The sequence below is a fragment of the Megascapheus bottae genome, chromosome 15 (assembly GCF_031878675.1).
Source record: "Megascapheus bottae isolate mThoBot1 chromosome 15, mThoBot2.hap1, whole genome shotgun sequence".
In the NCBI taxonomy this organism is placed as follows: domain Eukaryota; kingdom Metazoa; phylum Chordata; class Mammalia; order Rodentia; family Geomyidae; genus Megascapheus; species Megascapheus bottae.
In genome coordinates, this window is record NC_143523.1 from 26438758 (window position 1) to 26458213 (window position 19456).

General features: G+C 36.9%; 1 protein-coding gene and 1 non-coding gene across 2 annotated transcripts; both read right to left on the reverse strand.

Moving 5' to 3' along the window:
- Positions 1–367: 367 nt before the first annotated feature.
- Positions 368–19239, reverse strand: LOC150054038 (cytochrome P450 2C5-like). The gene is made up of 9 exons (XM_090346214.1): positions 19007–19239; positions 17271–17433; positions 16934–17083; positions 14746–14906; positions 13200–13376; positions 12544–12691; positions 8820–9007; positions 4835–4976; positions 368–915 (listed from the first exon to the last, which is right to left on the reverse strand). Exons 1-9 carry the CDS (start codon positions 19172–19174, stop codon positions 734–736), a joined length of 1479 nt encoding a protein of 492 aa, XP_090202340.1. The 5' UTR covers positions 19175–19239; the 3' UTR covers positions 368–733.
- LOC150054039 (U6 spliceosomal RNA) lies at positions 6244–6348 on the reverse strand. Its single transcript, XR_016537978.1, has one exon. It is a non-coding gene; the product is annotated as a U6 spliceosomal RNA (small nuclear RNA).
- Positions 19240–19456: the final 217 nt, after the last annotated feature.

Here is a 19456-nt window from a genome sequence, read left to right on the forward strand (position 1 = left end):
TAAAAATAATAGAGCAAAAGTAATAGAGCAGATGATTAGCAATATAAAAACAAATTCATATTTGGCTTTCTGTTGGAAACATCAATTGAGCAGAATATTTGAAATTTTATTTTTTGTTGCCACTAAAGCCAAAGTAAAGACATGAGTGCTAGCTTTTAACGTTTATTCCTGTCTATGTCTGTGTCTCCCAGTATTTTCCTACTGGAGGAGCTGCTTCTGGACATTGCTTGGGTTTGTTAAATGAAAATCTTTAGATATTACAGATGATATATCCAGAGAGTTTTCCTACCATCTACCATGCTATTGTGGGTTTCTAGTTTGATTCACTGCTTCCCTGAATTTTGAACAAAGAAGGAGGGTCCAACAATGACCCCGAGAATGATAAATAATATTTATTATTGTGAATAGATAGAGGAATGAGTCTGAGTTATCATATGGTAATCATTTTATTGTTTTGTGATATGAGCATATTAGTAAATCATTATTAGATAAGTATGAACACTTGGCATGGTGAATAAAGCTTTTATAAAGCACTGGGGACTGTAGGAATGATTGTGCAGTGTCACAGGAAACCCACCATATGGAGAATGGGTCTTCTGGATCTGGGCGGAGAGGGAAGACAGGAGAAGGGAGGACAGGAAGGCATTTCTGACAGGGGAAAGAGGTGAGTTGGGGCTCAGAAGAGGGAACTGCAGATTACTGCCCAGCTAGAGCCACAAAACAGAGCTCTTCCTCAGACTGGAATGAAGCAGAGCTGGTATGATGGTGGCACTGAAATTAACCCCTTCAGTACTGGTGTGGTATCAAGGTCCTGTGGATCCTGCAGAGATTTCAGGTTGAAGTTTTGTAAAATGGAGGTCAGGAATAAAAACAGCTCCATGCGGGCCAGGCCTTCTCCAACACAAATTCGCTTGCCTGAAATGTTGTTTAAAAAATAAAAATGAAAGCAGGAAATGACTCCTTTTATACAATGTGAGCATATGAAGCACTGCATTTTTACCCAGTAATAGAAAATGTCCGGGTTTTCTCTGCATCACTGAATGCATGGCAGATGGATGCATCCTGGAGGAGGAAAACTGTAAAGGCACGAAGGCAAGAAGTAATGTTAACAAATGCATTATGAAAAGTTGTGATTTGTAAAATGTGAATGGCAGCACACAACACACCTGTAATTCCACCACAGAAGTCTAACACAGAAGAATTTTGATGCGGTAACCAGTTTGGGTTACATTTTTAATATCCTGTCTTAAAATAATCCAGAGACAAACCATACAAAATCAAATTTGATATTTTAAATAAAAAATAGATTACCATCTTCATGTAAACATTTCATTAAATATTTCTACATGATAAATGCTCTTTTTTCCCTTATTTTTCCTCCTCTATTTCCACCTCTTCTCTTTTTCTCTGCCGGGTTGCTGGTTGCTGAATTATTATGTCAGTTATTCTAATATGTTCGCTGCTCAACAGAGGGATCACAGTTCTGGATACAATTAAGCTTCCAATAGCTTGAGATGAGGGCTTAATATAGGTTGTCCTTAACCAGGAGGCCGACTCCCATCCCTTCTCTCTTAGTATTATCCCTGTGTATCAGGAAGACCTGTGACTATGTACTTGGGGATTTCTTCCAAACCTATGGGTTTATATACATGCAGGAGTGAAGGGTACAGATCTTCCCTAGACTATGAGTGGAATTCATCACATGTAAAGGGAGTGGTGAGAAACACTGCTTTTGATGTCATCTCAGAAGTCAAATGTTCACTCTGTCACTATCCATATGGCTGTGTTATTTAAACTATCAGAGCCTTAGTTTCTTCATATATTAAATGTGGATGCTAATAATTCCTTCATGAAGTATTGGTGAGGAATTAAAATAATAATAGATTGTTATGTAGCACATGTTTCATGGAGTTTTATTTTTCTATTTATAAAGATTTGAGGTTCTGGTTTCTATGATACACTTTGTTCTACAGACATCTATGATTATCTAAGGAAACATATTTATATCACTCATGTTACTTGTTCCCTGGAAATGTTCAATGAACACTTTTTGCCATTTAATATTTACAGCCCTATCTCTCCATTTTATCAGCCTATAGTACACAAATTTAAAGTATTATAACATGCAATTCCTTTTTGTCATGCTATATTTTCCTTAAAGACATCAAGACACAGACCAATTTGATTTCCTGTTTGTATTCTTTGTAACCCTTCAAGTATTCAGCCCCTCAGCACTCATTTAGTTTCACAAATGTCATATTCAATTTTTACTGAAGCACAAAATCATCAGAAAGAATAATTTCCCCATTAGTTAATATGATTCCCTTTGTGTAAAACAAGTGAATTTTTGAAGAGAGTTTGTTACCTTTCCCTATGTTATCTATGTGACAGATGTAAAGAAGATATCAAAGGTCACAGCATTAGCTGGGTACCAGTGGCTCATACCTGTAATCCTAGCTACTCCAGAGGCTGAGATTTGAGAATTGTGATTCAAAGCCATCCTGGGGAAGAAAGACTATGACACTCTTATCTTTAATTAAAAACTAAAAAGCCAGAAATAGATCTGTGGCTCAAAGAGGCAGAGCACTAGCCTTGAGCAACAAAGATCAGAGACTGGGCCTAAACATTGAGTCCAGTCCTACTACCGACAAACAAACAAACAAGACAAAAAATAATCATAGCTACTGAGAAAGACAGCTGCTTCTTGTCCAGACACACAACACACATAGTGCAGATGTGGAGATACAATATCCAACACACATGTCTTAGGTTGAAAGAAGAGCAAGTTGCTCAGGGATCCTTGTAATAGATTTGCCACATGATCTGATAGTTCTATAAAATTATTTGACAGTCTCTGACAAGCTGAGTTGAGAGTAAATGTTCTGCTCCTGTGGTTCATGACTTTCTTAAAAATGTTCTGCTCTAAACCTAGATACATAAGGCCATATAGTATGACGCTGAATGAAAGGACTCTAGGATATAGAAACAAAAGCCATATAATGAGTGATTGTTGTTCTTAATGTACTATGTTATCTCTCATCTCTTTTGCTGTCTCTTGGTTATCTCATATTGTTACAGTATCTCACTTTGTTATCTGATATATTGGATATATTTGTATTTGTTTATTTGAAATTGGATAGGGGAGGGGAGAAAACAAAATGAGGGGTGGGGGAAGGGGCGAGGGAAATGGGGACCAAGATATAAGAAAGGGTATCAATGTATGTGAATTAATGCACCTCCTATCTGGCAAATATAATGTAACCCTTCTTTAATTACAATAAAAATATATGAAAAAAGAAGTTTCAGACATTCCAAGCAGCCCTTTTATTTCCAATATACCCTGCAGTAATATTTTCAGGGAATCTGTTTTTATATTGGGGTCTTTGATACATTTGGAATTGATTCTGGTGCTGAGCACTATATAAGGACCAACTCTGCCTGCACCATTTGTTGAAGAGGCTCTTTCTTCTATACTATGTTTTTGGCACCCTTATCAAAGATTAGTTGGCTACAGGTCTGTGGGTTCCTTTCTAGATATTATGTTCAATTTCATTGGTCCTCAAGCTTATTCTTGTGCCAATACCAAGCTATTTAATTGGTATGGTTTGGTATAGAGTTTGACGTTTAGTATTGATATTCTTTCATCACTGTTCTTCCTGCTAAGGATTATTTTTGCTATTTAAGTCTTGATATTAAATATGAATTGTTATTGCTTCTTCTATATCATTGAAGAATGTTGTTGGAATTGTGTTGGGTATTGCGTTGAATTTGTACATAGCTTTGGGCAGTATTGACATCTTCACAATATTATTCCTTCCAATCCAGGAGCATGGAAAGATTTTCCATTTCCTTACAACAAATCAAAGGACTGGAGAAATGGGATTGCATTAAACTGAAGTGTTTCTGCATGGCAACAGAGAGAGCTAGCAAGATAAATAGAAAGCCCTCAGAAAGGGAGAAGATCTCTACTAGGTTTTTTATTTTACTTCTAGTGGGTTTTTCTGCTTTCCCCACTTTGTCTGTGTTTTATTATTTCTGTACTTTCCATCATATATATGAATAAATGTGCTTGCTACTTGACTTATATAACTGTAAACCTTCTGTACATCAATATATGTGAATTAATGCACCTTCTATTTGGCAAATATCATGTAACCCTTTTATTAATTACAATAAAAAATAAAAAATAAAAATCAAGAAAAGGAAAAGAAAACAATGGAACAGATTTAAAAATTAAGAATAAAATGTACATCTAAATCTTTTTAAAAAAACAACAAAAAATGTTCTGCTCTGTCTTCTGTCTACTCTCAGTCCCCTTTGAAGTATCTCAACTATCTTAAAACATTGCTTACTCCATTTTCTGTTTAATAGAGGAATAGGAGAAAACAATTTGTTAATACTCCCCCTCACAAACCCTGTTCTCTGGTAGTCTGTGACTGTTCTCCCTCACTGTCCTCAGTGTTCTTCTCTGTCTTATGGGAGACTTTTCATTCTATAGAGGAACCTTGGGGTGACAAATAACTCAAAAAGATTTTGGAGGGGCCTCTGTGAAGATATCCTTTCTCATTGTGAATGAAGGCAGTCTAAATAAGGTTTACTGTTTAGGAAGAGATTGCTATGATATATGGAAAGAAACAATGCAAAAGATCTATTCTATACCTTGCCCAGTTTTAGAAGAAATGCACAGACAAACTGAAACAGTCCTACTAGTCTTGTCAAGCAGTCAAGGGTGTATCATGAACAGGGAAAGTTCATGGGCCATGAAAGTGCAGCTCGTAAGCTGAACCCCAGACCCCCAGAGTTAGCTCGAAATATTAAAATGAAACTTTCTTACCTGATGAGAAAGGCATGAAGTAATCACTTTTTTTAAAGTTCCCACTTTCATCCAGAAAGTGGCCAGGGTCAAATATTTCTGGGTTGGGGAATTCCTTGTGATCGTGCAACACAGAAGTCAGTGGTGCCAATATGGTTGTGTCCTGGGAACAACACACACAGATAAGTGATTCTAGTTGTTATCTTTCTATCTAGCTATATTTATATCCACAACTATATCTACATCTATATTGATATTGATATCTATTTCTATAATTATGTATCTGGGTGCCAGTTCCTAGCTACTCAGGAAGTTGGGATCTGAAGATTGCAGTTCAAAGCCAGCTTTGGCAGAAAGTTCTCTGAGACATTTTATCACCAGAAAACCAGAAGTGGCTCTGTGGTCCAAAAATGGTAGAGCAAAAGAGCTCAGCACAGTCACAGGCACTGAGTTCAAGCCCATGACCAGCAAGAAATGAAACAAATAGTTAAAAACGTGATAGATACAGTGAAAATCACTTAGTTCAATTGTCTGGTCTACAGGTGATGAAGACTTTCAACCAATGAATTGCCTTCAAATCATATAAATATCAACACGGAAAATATGGAAAAAATGAAAGTCTCCAAAGTTTAACAACTATATGGCAATAGACATTAAAAAAAGCCCCAAGGAGCTCAAAAGCATGCTTACAATGACAATGATTTCAATAACGTAAAGAAGGGCATGTATTAAAATGGAGAGATTTTGAAGAGAGTACAAATAAACTGCTGAGTGAAGGAAGGAAAATATTGCAATATATCAATGAAAATTTCAATAAAGGTACAGAAATCTTAAAAAAATTAATTTTGGAAATGAAGTTATGTAAATAAAATGAAAAAACAGTTGATCAAATTGAATGCATAAATTAAAATGTTCAGATATATTCGAATAGTCCAAAAAGTCTAGGTGAAAAGTAAAAAATTATGACAAGAACAGACACATCCATCCGGGAAACTTGAAAGATCAAACTGATGAAATACAGCTATACTGGAACAAGAAGCCTATGATAAAGGACAAGAAATCAAATTCAGTGAAATAATAGAATATTTACGAAATCTTTAGCAGTCCTGGTACAGGAGGCCATTAGGACAGCAGACTATATCATAAAAGAATCACTCAATGACACAGTGTAGTTTCACATTAAATATTCAGAAAAATTAAAGAGTACTGAAAGCTGCTAAAGAAAAACAACCAGTTGTCTATGGTGGGAAGCCCATCAGCATAACACCAGATTTCTCAACAACAGAAACCTCAAAAACAAGGAGGATATAAAGCAATGGAAAGTGAACTCCTGCCCATCTAGAATACCACGACTGCATTTGCTCACTCTTCCTCCTTCCCTTCCTGTGCCCCATGTGTCCTCACTTCCATTTCCTGGTTTTCGTTCTGATCAAATTATGAAGCGTTTCACAAAAGGGAGCTCCATCCTCGTGCAAGGGTGGTGCTGAGCTTCCTGAATGTTCCAATTTTAGCATATGTGCTGCCTAAGCCAGCACCATGCTTACAATTTTCCACATATAAAAAGAAGTATCCTAGGCATTCACACAATGAGATCCAAGGAAGATGCTTTCAGGAAAGGAACAAAAAGTTCAATGTCTATGGGCATATGATCATACAAAATTATCTTTATTGGAATGTACTGAAGGAAATGAAAACATGAGTGGGTTTCCTCCTGTTTTTGTTCCATTTGATTATTTATCTATCTGTGGGAGTGTAAGGGTAAACAAATACATCAGTGGTACTCACTGGACACTATGTAGGAAATAAAGTATACAACTATTGTGGGTAGCGATGGGAAGGAAAAAGTGGAGAAAGCCAGGGAACAGGTGACATTGTCCAAGAAGAAATTTACTCTACCTGACTTATAATAACTAATGCCTCTGCACATCATTTTTTTGCCAGACTTAGGGCTTTAATTTTGAACTTGGGGTCTGGATATTGATCTTGAACATTTTTGCTCAAGGCTAGCATTCTATGCCTTGAGCCACAACGCCACTTCTGGTACTGAGAAAGCAAACACAGAGCTTGATGCATGACAGGCAAGCATACTACTACATTCCCAGCCATGTACGTCACCTTCACAATAAAAACTACCAAAAACCCCAAAACAACAAAAGAAGGCAAGGGTTGGGAGATTGGCCTAGTAGTAGAGTGCTTGCCTAGAATGCATGAAGACCCAGGTTCAGTTCCACAAACAGGAAAAGCTGGAAGCAGTGCTGTGGCTCAAGTGGTAGAGACATAACCTTGAGAAAGCCCAAGGACAATTCTTAGGCGCTGAGTACAAGCCCAAGGAATGGAGAAAGAAAGAAAGAAAGAAAGAAAGAAAGAAAGAAAGAAAGAAAGAAAGAAAGAAAGAAAGAAAGAAAGAAAGAAAGAAAGAAAGAAAGAAAGAAGGAAGGAAGGAAGGAAGGAAGGAAGGAAAGAAAGAAAGAAAAAGAAAGGAGAGAGGGAGGGAGGGAGGAAGGGAGGGAGGGAAGGAAGGAAGGAAGGAAAAAAGAAAAGAAAGGAAAGAAACTTTAAAAAGAATCATGGAGAATAGATCTGATTCAAAATATAATCATATTTAAGTTCAAAATTCACACATAAATAAGAATACAGGGTAAACTTCCCTAATGATATTGTTTTAACTACCAAAATATGTAAGAAACAAAACTTGGTAGTGAAATATCAAGCTTGAAATCTCTTCTGCCAATCCTAAATGAAAGAAGATCACCACCACCACCAATTTTCTTTTATACCATCCTGGCTGCCAGGGCAAAAATTCAGCAGAACAAAGCTATGGACACAAGACTTGGAAAATCAGGCATAAAAATATTAATCCAGATATTACCCTCAAATCTCTAACAAGTCTATAGATAAATCATTAGCAATGACTAGTTAATTTCCTGAGTTTACTTATTATGAGGTCATCAGAATGATTAAAGCAATTATGTTTCTATATATCTGGTACAAAGAAAGACAAAGCCACCATAAAAATAAAAATCAAGCCCGGCACTGGTGGCTCAACTCCTCGCTACTCAAGAGGCTGAAATCTGTGGCTCATGGGTTGAAGCCATGACTCCAGGCAGGAAAGTTCACAAGTCTCTTATCTCCAGTTCATTACTGGAAGTGTTACTGTAGCACAAAGTGGTAGAGCACTACCTTTGAGTAAATGAGCTCAGGGACATTGCACAGGCCCCAATTCAAGTCCCAAGTCCAACAAGAAGATAATATAATAACAGTTGAAAACTCAGTATTTAGAAAAAGTCGATGAATATATTTCTGAGTGACTATTTTTTTTTTGCCAGTCCTGGGCTTGATCTCAGGGTCTGAGCACTGTCCCTGGACTTTCTCAAGGCTAGAGCTCTACCACTTGAGCCTCAGCACCACTTCCAGCTTTTTTTCTATATGTGGAACCGAGGAATCGAACCCGGGTCTTCATGCATGCTAGGCAAGCACTTTAACCACTAGGCCAAACTCCCGGCCCCTGAGTGACTATTTAAAACATAATATTTTGTGGAAGTAAAGTAAAGCATAGATAAATTTGGAAGCATGATTTATTCATGAATTGAAGAAATCAATGTTACATTTTTTACTCAAATGTATTCTATAATTTTACTGAGGGCATAATAAACACCCAAGCAGAGCATTTTAGGGAGTTGATGAATACGGGCTTGTGTGTTCATTTAGAAATTCAAAGACTGAGACTAGCCCCCCCCCAAAAAAAAATAAAAAGGAAAAAAGAAAAACGCACCACATAGAAACAATTTAAGGGGCCGAACAATCTGAAAATTCACAGTGCCACACACCAGGGCTATTCTTGCATGGATGTGTAAGTCCAAATTCCCCAAAACACAAAGTCTCCTGGGCAGCCAACTGTGCTGTGAGACCTTTGCAGCTCTCTCGTGGGGTGGTGGAGGAATAGATTCTCACAAGGCACGCAAAACTCAGGCTCCTATGGAGGCTCCAAGAGAAAAAACAAGCCCACCTTGGGAATGACGTAGCCTCTGAACTTCACATCACGGGTCACTGCATGGGGCAGGTTCATGGGTATAAGATCGATGTATCTCTGGACCTCATGCAGCACAGCATCTGTGTAAGGCATGCGGCTCCTGTCCTGCATGCAGGGGCTCCGGTGCCTGCCAATCACTTGGTCAATCTCCTGCTTCACTTTAGCTGGTTGAGACACAAATAAGGAATGGTGACATAGGAGGAAAGTGACACACTGATCACGGTAATGCAGGGCTACATAAAGAGTGTCTCAACAAGTTTAGAGGTAAATAAAACAATATGCCTCGCAGAATACACTTCTCTATATGCACGAATCACTGTCCTACTAACTAACCTTATAATGCATCATTATGGCCATAGAGTTTATCTTCTTGTTAAAAAAACACAAAAAATCTAATAATACACATGTAATTTATTTTATATATTGAAATAAAATACCTTTATTTAACATATTGAAGAAGAATATGATTATAGGTAGTATATACTTACAATACTACATTATAATAGAACTTTAGGAAAAAAAGGAATAAAATATTAACAATAAAAATATTTTTAGGACACAATTATCTTCACATATGTCTCCAAATTTCATAAAGCTCCACAAATATGAATGGGAATTCATGGGCTATACCATAGCATAAATGGCTTTAAGTATGACTTTTAAGATGTTAATAAAATATACCCATTTTGTTCTAATTCAGAAATATTTTTGCTGATAAAAGAGGTGATTTTTACCTAAAATGATTTTCAAATTCTGTTAGTTATGGAACAAATGATGTATTTTAAACATAGAGATTCACTTCTGTAGCTGAAATGAATAGAAATAAAAACATATTTCAAAAACATATAGGGCATGATTAATTAAAACCTGAATGAAAGTACATTATCTAGACTGGCACATAGCTTACTCAATGTACATTATAAGGATTGACATTGGTCAAGATTCATTGTAACTCCTGAACTCATGTGCTGAATTGAAACCTCTTTGTACATTATATACTGATAATAAAGAAGGAAAATATTTGTATGCATATATGGAAGTATCCGCATTAAATGTTTTTGTACAATTAATGTACAGTAATAAAATGCAGAAGAAATGACAAAAAAAGAAAGTAAATACTATTTTTTATTTTTAGTAATTTAACATTATGTAAGTAATGTGGGTCTTTGTATTTGCATATGTACAATGTGCAGTAATACTTCCATTACAAAATCACTTTCTTCTGACAGAGATATTGGTTATCCTAGTATCTGCTTCTGAATTTTATCTTATCTTCATATTTCTAAATAATGACTCATTTGTCTTTTTTTTTTTTTTTTACCAGTTTTGGTCTTGAGCCTAGGACCTGAGCACTGTCCTTGGACTTTCTCAAGGCTAGAGCCTGAGCACCAATTCCAGCTTTTTCCAGTGTATGTAGTACTGAGGAATCGAACGCGGGTCTTTGTGCATGCTAGGCAAGCACTCTACCACTAGGCCAAACTCCCAGTCCCTCTTTTTGTTTTCTTATTGCTGGACCTGGAGCTTGAATTCAGGGTCAGGATGCTGTCCCTGAGCCTCTTAGTTCTCACCGTTAGCACTCTACCACTTGAGCCACAGAACCACTTCTGGCTTTTCCTGAGTAGCTTATTGGAGGTATGAGGCTCATGAACTTTCTTGCCCAAGCTGGCTTCAAACTTCAATCAAAACCTCAGGTCTCAGCCTCCTGAGTAGCCACTGATGCAGGTGCCTAGTTGATATTTTTTAAATCACATTTAGAGGATATTTCTTGATTTTCTACTATCTGAGGTCAAAATATACATTGCCATCTCTATCTCGTATATTTAGCCAAATCTACAAATAGATACATAGAGCTACACACATACAGTCCCCTTCCCTTCATTAACAACAATATACTAAGTATAATATTTGAATTTTGAAACCAATAGTTACAATTTCCTTGAGTGGAAACTAGGATGACTTTGCATTTATTGTACTTCCTTGTCTTTCTTATTAGCTTATGATTTTCATTGTCTGAGTTAGAATTAATTGCAAATACACAAATAAATGTTTAAAACTTCTATCAATAATAAGTGGGAAATAGTAAGTGGGATATCTGACACTCTGGGCCATTCTGCTTCATTCACAGTGTTTCCCTCTCTCCTTGCATCATTTGTTTCTGGTTTGGTCTGATGTGGGTGTTTTCTAAGTTGAGTTTCTAGCAGCCTCAGTGACAGTCTCCGTGTATCCTATGCCCTTTCTTTTCCAGTTTCTGGAGTCCTTGATTTTCTCTGACGTGATTTTAAATAACTGAACCACAAGCATTATATCGTATTTGGTGCCAAAAGACAAAATGGGGTATAGATTGTATGGCTGATAGGGAAGACTAATTCTCTCACCTTTTTTCATCAATACATAGGCTGTACTTACTCTTAGGAATTCTGATGCACTCTTCATCTTCTCTTTACATATGACCTATTTGTGACTTTCTGAAAATTATGATGATCTTTACAATTCTGGTGTTCTAGAATGCTACAAACTTAGTCTTAGTGAACGCTTTAACACACTTCATTCTGTCAGATTGACAAAAGATGGGAGTTCTTTTATTTCCTCACTCTGGAAGAATTTCCAGAAATGAAAAAGATAGAAAGTTGTGCATCACAAAAAATCAAGTAGTCATTTCTAGACCTCTCATACTTTTTTGTTGCAGACCTCTCATACGTATACTTCACTATATTTCCCTATAATTTCTGAGTATGCAGATTCCCAGTTGCAAATTTCTGTGAGAAAGGGCCCTTCTTTTCTTATGGAGGAAAGCAAGTTACCTGATGAATGGAACTGTGATGAGAATTTGAGCATGGAGAGTGTGCTTGCTAAATACTTTTTCTATCTTCTTCTACACTTCTTATTTCCAACTAGGAAACTTTACGGGAATTTTAGAGACATCGCTTGTCTTTTCTGCCCTCGGAGCTTTTCCTGTTACAACATTTAGGTGAAAGCATCATGTTTCTGGCTCAGTTATTTCATTACTATTATCTCTACTTTGATGTCAGAATTTTGGTAAAGACTTCTTTTATGTTTTCTATTCTCCCCTTATTGTCCTCAGGGGATTTATTCTCATTTAAAATCATTTCATCATTATTTCTTAAATCCTAGAATAGTGTTTCCACAAGTAGAACTCTTTGAATATAAAGGAATGCTGTAAAAGATAAAAATTATAGCTGCCCATGTAAGATTCTCACTTTATGAAACAGAAGTTTTGCAGAATTAGACTTCTGAAATCGTAAATTTCCTTGAGGTATGTCTTCTGCTTCAATAATACCTTTGTAATGAGTCTCTGTTTTGAGAACCTGTCTCAGAATGGAATTTATCTCTAGCACTTCTACTTTGCATTAGTGACAAGAATTCTCTTTGGTCGATGGCAGGATTAGAATTGTGAAGATGAGGAAAAGTATATACAAGAACTTACCTACTGTAAAAGCTGAAATTTTGGGTGTAAAATCAATTTGTAATTGTATCTGAATTTACACTAGAGCTGTGTTCCCACAATTACCTGCCATAAAATGCAGATATCAAACCAGAGTCTCATTCCTTTTCCTACTGTCTTGTTCTCATTTCTTTCTGATTTCAGCTGGTGGCACGAGACATTGAACTGGGAGACATATCTGACAACCTGCGAATCACTAGCAGCATCTTTCTTCTATTTTCTCAAAGGTTTGCCCACCTGTCACATGGGGATGCTTCATCAGGAGCAGCAGGGAATATTTCAGTGTTGTGCTGGTTGTTTCTGTGCCAGCACCAAATAAATCAGCTGCAACAGTTCTCAAACTTTCATTAGTAAATTCCAATTGTTCCTTGTGACTTTTCTGTTCCTAGGGTTTGATACAATTATATTATTTACCAGAATATGAGATGACAGTGAATTTACGGTATCTCTCAGGGGTATAAACCTGGAGAGTAAAGGACCAAGAGAAATGAACAGTGACAGTGGAGGTGGTGCTCTAGTTGAGCCTAATATCTCCAGCTACTGTGCTGTCCTTACTTTGATATGGTAATAATTAAATTGTCCTTACTTTGATATGGTAATAATTAAATTTTCTCCTCCTTAAAGGATCAGAAAATTGAAGTAGGAAAATTAGAGGAAAAGGTTTTATAAGCCTGAATGTACAATTAAGCTTTTTTGTTAATATTGTTGGACTTGGGGCTTGAATTCAGGTTGTGGGTATTTACCTTGTGCTTTTTCTCAAGGCTGGTACTATATCACTATCTTTTCAAACACTGCTGGTCTGGTTGTTTAAACATCTCTAGTAACACATACTTTTTAATGTGTCACAAAATGTTCAAGGATTCAAATAACTGTATAGATTTTTAATATTTTACCTCTTTCATTTTAATCAGGAAACAATCGATCAAGTCTCTTGGATTGTTAACATCCAGTGATTCCTCATGTTCTTTTATGCTCTCCAAAATATAATTATTTACATGATCAGAATTTTTTAATATTCTTGTATGACTCCCTGGTACATAATCAATGAGGACAGGGAAAAGATTGCAGATCTAAACGCAAAAGCAATAATTTATTACATATAGTCACATATACATAGTATACATATTACAGAAAACTTGGTTATAAAGAGAACTGTTATATGGCTTCCATCTTGGAGGGAAATTTCAATGGGACATAAAGTGAGAGGGGTTTCAGGATCCCCTAAAACAGCCTCATGCCAGAGCCTCTAAATGAATTCTCCATGATCACATAATTATAAACTTTTACAGAGTTTAGGGCATGCCAAATCAGTACAAGGAAAAACATTGTGAGGATCTATTGTAGTTCAATTTTGTAATTTCTACCCAGTCTGCCTTGTCCTCTAGGTTACAGTGGAATCAGCAAACACTCTGGCTCTACTTGGTGATTTGTAGTGACTTCCATTGTCCCAAATAGGCTGCCTCTGTGCGGAAAAACACTTCTTCCCAGTAATAGCATGAATATGAGATGTCTGATTGGAAAACAAACTTATGGGAAAGGTAAAATTTCTCTAAGGACATGGATATCCACTCATTAACTAGGCATCTTTCTAGAACTGAACAAAGCAACTAATAGCAAAATCCCTTTGGGCTTCAATGGGAAATAACCAATTAATTGCTTGAGTTCATTAGCTTGAGTCAATTCTATATTTGTACTTTTTTTCAGTGAGTATAAATATAACCTAAGACATCTTTTTCAAATGTTTACATTATTTTTCTTCCATGTTTTATTAGTATCAGCTATTTATGAAAGGCTTTCATTTTTGACACTTCCATATATAAATGAAATGCATATTTCTTTTTGGTGCCAGTATTGGGGTTTGAATTCAGGGGCTCAAACTCTTGCTTGGCTTTCTCATTCACGATCTGTGTTCCACTACTTGAGCTACATTTGCTAGCCTTCTTTTTGGCTGGATATTTAGGAGATGGATTCTGGCAGAACTCTCTGCCCTGACTAGCTTCAGTTTTTGATCGTCCAGGTCTCAGTCTCCTGAGTAACTTTCATTTTAGACAAGAGCCAACAGAGCCCAGACTTGCAATATGTTTAGATAATACTGAATTCCTTTGCTATTCTCCCTCATTCTTCCTTTCCATACTTCCCAAACAAATTTCAACATTGTTACATCTTAGAATTTGACCTGTAGTAGTAACCCCTCAAAGGTGATCACAGACCTTAATATAATATAAAACAAGAATCTTTGAAGCTACTGCAAAACTAGAATAGGAAAAACACTAGAACACATTGGATGGGCAGGAACTTCCCGAATAGCACTCCATGCTTCTTTACGTAGGACTACCAAGTCCAACTCTTCACCGTACTGTGTCCTCTTTATTTGATTTGGGTCTGCTGGGGGAAAAAAAAAGACACTGTTTTCTTAGGAAGAAAAGATCTTGGCTTTACCTGTACCCATGGTGAGCTCAGAATCTTGACATTTTCATCCAATTTCTCTACCAAGTTAAGGAAGGTCTTATCTTTATACTCAAAACGATTCTGGAAGACAATGGAGCAGATCACATTGCAGGGAGCACAGACAAGGATGAAGGTGGGGTCACAGGGTGAGCCTGAAGAATTAGAAACAAATTGAAATATACATATTAAATACTTAGCTTTTGTCACCTTCATCAATTGTTATTACTGTTTTGCTAATAAATTCCTCTAACAGCCAGATATTCAATATGAATTAAACTGGCCTATCACTTTACCTGAATCCTGACTTCGCTAGTATAAACTAACTAGCAAAATAATAACAGTTCATGCAAATTGCCTTTACCTATAATCTTTCAACCCCAGACATATACTATTTTGGAAAAAGAAGACTTTTAAATACCTACTGGTCAGCTATCCAGAGTAGTAATATGAGTATTTGCAAAGCCTGCAGACTACACAGCACTGAGAAAGAAAGGGAGAGACTATCAGATAAATGGTGCATTTTTGAATCATCAATGGAGCGTACTAGACTTCCAATACTAAAAGGAATCAAAGTAAAAGGCAGAACGCATTCGTGTTGTAAGAGAAAAAATGTAAAAACTAAACTTAAGCCTCTTGTTAAATAAACATCTCAGGTAAGGCAAAAATAAAATTAAGAAATGGGGACCTTCTTTTTCATTTTAACATGTAAAAGTAAATTTTCCTTTCTTAGGAAATAAGTAGACAGTAAATTGACTCAAACACCAAATTAAACTTAACTTTTAGAATTCTTGGATACATAATATGTAACACATATACTTTAAATTTGTCTGTCTCTTAGGATCTATCATTTGGCAGACATAGGATTATTTTCCATAATCTCCAAACAGTGCAATTGCTGTGAGCAAATCATCAACATGTAAGGTCCACTGAGTTTAAATCATAGACCCCAAATAGCTATGAATTAAAGACATTGTGAATTGGTGTGGGTTGCTTGGATTATAAAATAGCCATTGAGTTGGTTGCATGTGTATAGACTAGATAATAATTGAAATGAGTCTAAGCTCTCAAAAATGTTTTAATGTAACTATGAAGAAGATGGTTTGCTGGGAAGTTGTTGAGATTTCCTATAACTGCATGTTTGTGTCATTCACAGGTTAAATCTGAATTTTAGTCCTTTATTTTAATTAGAAGAATGAATTAAAAAGTGCCAGGGCATTTAGAATCCAAGTGAACAATCCTATTCATTGCGAATATAGGTTAGAAACTGGCTGTGGGAGCAACTACCATAAGATGTTTACCATAAAATCCAATAAGCATGGAGAAAAGTGATGGGAAAAACTGAAAATTGAGCTACAGCATAGTAAAAGAAGACTAGATAAAGAGTTTCTCCTTATAGTTGAAATCTAGCTAACTTAGTAACAATCAGTTTTAAGTATTTTTACAGATTCATGACAGAGCATATAGTTAATCAAAATATGTAAATAAAAACTCTATATTATTGGTAAGAAAAGATAACTAATGTTGATCTGTAGCAACTGGACTGTTTGCAAAAAATGATTTTAATGTAAATTAAATGGAGAAAAAATAGAACAAATAAAATTGTATCTTACACTACACCATGACTATCCAAAATTATAGGCATAGAAAGCAAGGAATCACCAAAAATGCCAAAGAAAATGTGTACAGTGGGGGATTCTGAGCATTGATAGGGTCATTAACACCTTTGTAATGACTTTCATGTAATGATTGCACTTGGTTCCCAGAGTTATGCTGAGGGGCTGTACAGTTCTTTCACTCTTCAGAAAAGTTACTCAGAATATCTATCCGGACACTGGTGTGGTTGCTGACTAGAACCCTAGTTATTCACAAGGCTGAAAACTGAAGATGGTGGTTGGTAGAAGCCTAGAGGAACAAATCTGTGCAAATCAATGACACCTATAGCAACTCACCAGCAAAAAGCTAGAACTGGAAGTGTAGCTCAAATGGCTGACCACCAGCCATGAGCTGAACAAGAGTTTAAAGCCCAGAGTTCAAGAAGCAGTATCAGCATAAGACAAAAATGAAAATTTACATTCATGATTTCTGATGTGGAAACAAAAGAATCCATATCTGACTCCAATGGGAATTAATGAAGCTTTTTATATCCCTGTGTAAAGTAGAAATGTAAAGCAGCTCCTACCATTGGTTTTCCTCAACTCCTCCACCAGGCAGCGGGCTTCCTCCTGCACACGCTCTTCAATGCTCCTCTTCCCCATCCCAAAGTTCCGCAAGGTCATGAGAGAGAAGCGCCTCATCTCTTTCCATGTGTGTCCATTGCTAAACACAACTCCTATATGAGGGGGAAGCAGAAACATGGATGGAGAACACAAGCAAGGAAGCGCAAGACAGCAGATGGCAGCTACAAGAGTAGTAAAACTCTGACTAAAGAACCCTTCAGAACTGTTTTTCCATTCTCCACCTCAACATATCCTCTGCCCAACATACAAATATACACACACAGGTATATGTGCACTTACCAAGACCTTTATTAACTTTTTCAATCAATGGGAACCTGCCTCTGCCAGAGAACTCCTCCCCATGGTCAATCAGAGCTTCCTTCACTGCTTCATATCCATACAACACCACAGTGGGCTTCATGCCCAAATACAGAGTGAACACGGGGCCATAGACTTTTGACAACTGGAAATGAGAAGGAAAATAATTCTAGTGAAAGAATTCACACTTCGCTCCTCACAGTGAGCCTGAGAAACAGATAAATTATATATTTTTATAATTTTTTTACCAACACAACTTCAAGTATTCCAGAGTTCATACATTACAAAGGACGTTTGTTACAGCTGTTACTTACTGATGGCCTACAATGTGCCATGCAATGGACCAGGCTGTTGATACAACAGTATAATTCATCTTCACATCAAAATACAAGCAGGCTTGTCATATTTCATAAAGAAATAGAGATCTGTGGATTATAAATTCATTTCTAGAGCCCCATGGATAATGAATAGAAGACTCATAATTCAACCTCTGCTTTTTGAACATTCCATGCTTGAGAAATGTTTGATTCCCTTTTGCATACCAAATGAACATACAGATGACTGCCTCTGGATAACCTGTGAAACTCTAACTGTGGAGAATCTCACTTCCTGGAGAAGACAAGAAAAAGTGGCATTTTTAAGTTTGCGCAGGTGCTTCTAAAGCCAAGTGCACTTGGGATCTATTGACAATAGAAACAGAGGGTGGGGTGGGCCTGGAGTTTGACCTAGTGGTAGAGTGCTTGCCTAGCATGCACAAAGACCTGGGTTTGATTCATCTGTACCACATACATAGAAAAAACCTGGAAGTGGTGCTGTGACTCAAGTGATAGAGCTCTAGCCTTGAGAAAAGTCCAACGACAGTGCTCAGACCCTGAGTTCAAGTCCCACGACTGGCAAAATAAAGTTCTTAGGACATTCTAGTTATTAAATAAAATAATTTTAAAAAAAGAAACATAGGGTGGGGCCTACAGAGGCAGCCCCAGTACATGAAACATCTTTCTAAACCATTTCTCACCCAGCAACATTCTTGGCCACTGATAAAACTGTTTATGCAAAAATCCAAATGGATTCCGACATCATAAGAATTCCCCTAAAGGGTCTTATGTTATCCTCCACAACTCCTCAGAGAAGTTCATTTTCAGGAAGATTCTGAATCAAAATCCATGTCTAATATTCTGTAAGTAATTTTGAATTCAGTCATTAATCACAACACTTTCAGGAAAAAACATTAAAAACATGTCTGTCGAACTGAGATGGGGAGAACAATCCACAACATTTGCAATTTTGTGACTGAGACTACAATGGACAATAATGCACTCTTCTAATACATTACTTCATTCCATGATTAAAATACAAACTGGAATGAATAGTCACAGTCATAAAAACCTTATACAAGAATTTCTTTATAAGAATCAATCATACGGGGCCGGGAGTTTGGCCTAGTGGTTAAAGTGCTTGCCTAGCATGCATGAAGACCCGGGTTCGATTCCTCGGTACCACATACATAGAAAAAAGCCGGAAGTGGTGCTGAGGCTCAAGTGGTAGAGCTCTAGCTTTGAGAAAGTCCAAGGACAGTGCTCAAGCCCTGTGCTCAAGCCCAGGACTGGCAAAAAAAAAAAAAGAATCAATCATACTACTGTTCCTTTAGCAGTAGATTTAAAATGTGGTTTAATTTCTCTCTTGTCAGAGACCATTGGCGAAACGTGAAGAGTACTTACTTTGCTTAAAGATTTAGTGATGTCTTTCATATCAACCTGCAGGATATTTCCAATGATTGGGAAAGGGGTGGGGCCAGGAGGGAGCTTCCTTCTCCCAGAGTTCTGTCTCCATATGGAAAAGAGAAGCAGACAGGAGAGACCAAGCACCAGGACAGCTACTGGATCCATGGTGGTATTCCTTTCTTGCTGACAGTCCTGTGAGCTTGCAGTGCAGACCTTTTATAAAGGGCCCTGAGACTTCAGTGAATGCCTATTTAATACATTAATTAGTTAGGAACATACTCTTTCCTCTCTCTTCTGAATAGACTTTGCCCCATAGATAGAGATAAATGTGGAATGACCTGGACACATGTCCTGCTTTCCAAAAGGGACACAAGATTGGGGTTTATCTGCACTTGTTGGGTGATCAAATATTGCTCTTCAAAATACAAATCTACATGTTTTCAATGT

What these genes read in the sequence shown, in the direction of transcription:
- LOC150054038 (XM_090346214.1), bottom strand. Translation starts at nt 19,174, where the DNA reads ATGGATCCAGTAGCTGTCCTGGTGCTTGGTCTCTCCTGTCTGCTTCTC. An exon ending in TCACTAAATCTTTAAGCAAA is followed by an intron (nt 17,434 to 19,006) that starts GTAAGTACTCTT and finishes TCTCATTTCCAG; the next exon opens with TTGTCAAAAGTCTATGGCCC. An exon ending in GGAGTTGAGGAAAACCAATG is followed by an intron (nt 14,907 to 16,933) that starts GTAGGAGCTGCT and finishes CTAATTCTTCAG; the next exon opens with GCTCACCCTGTGACCCCACC.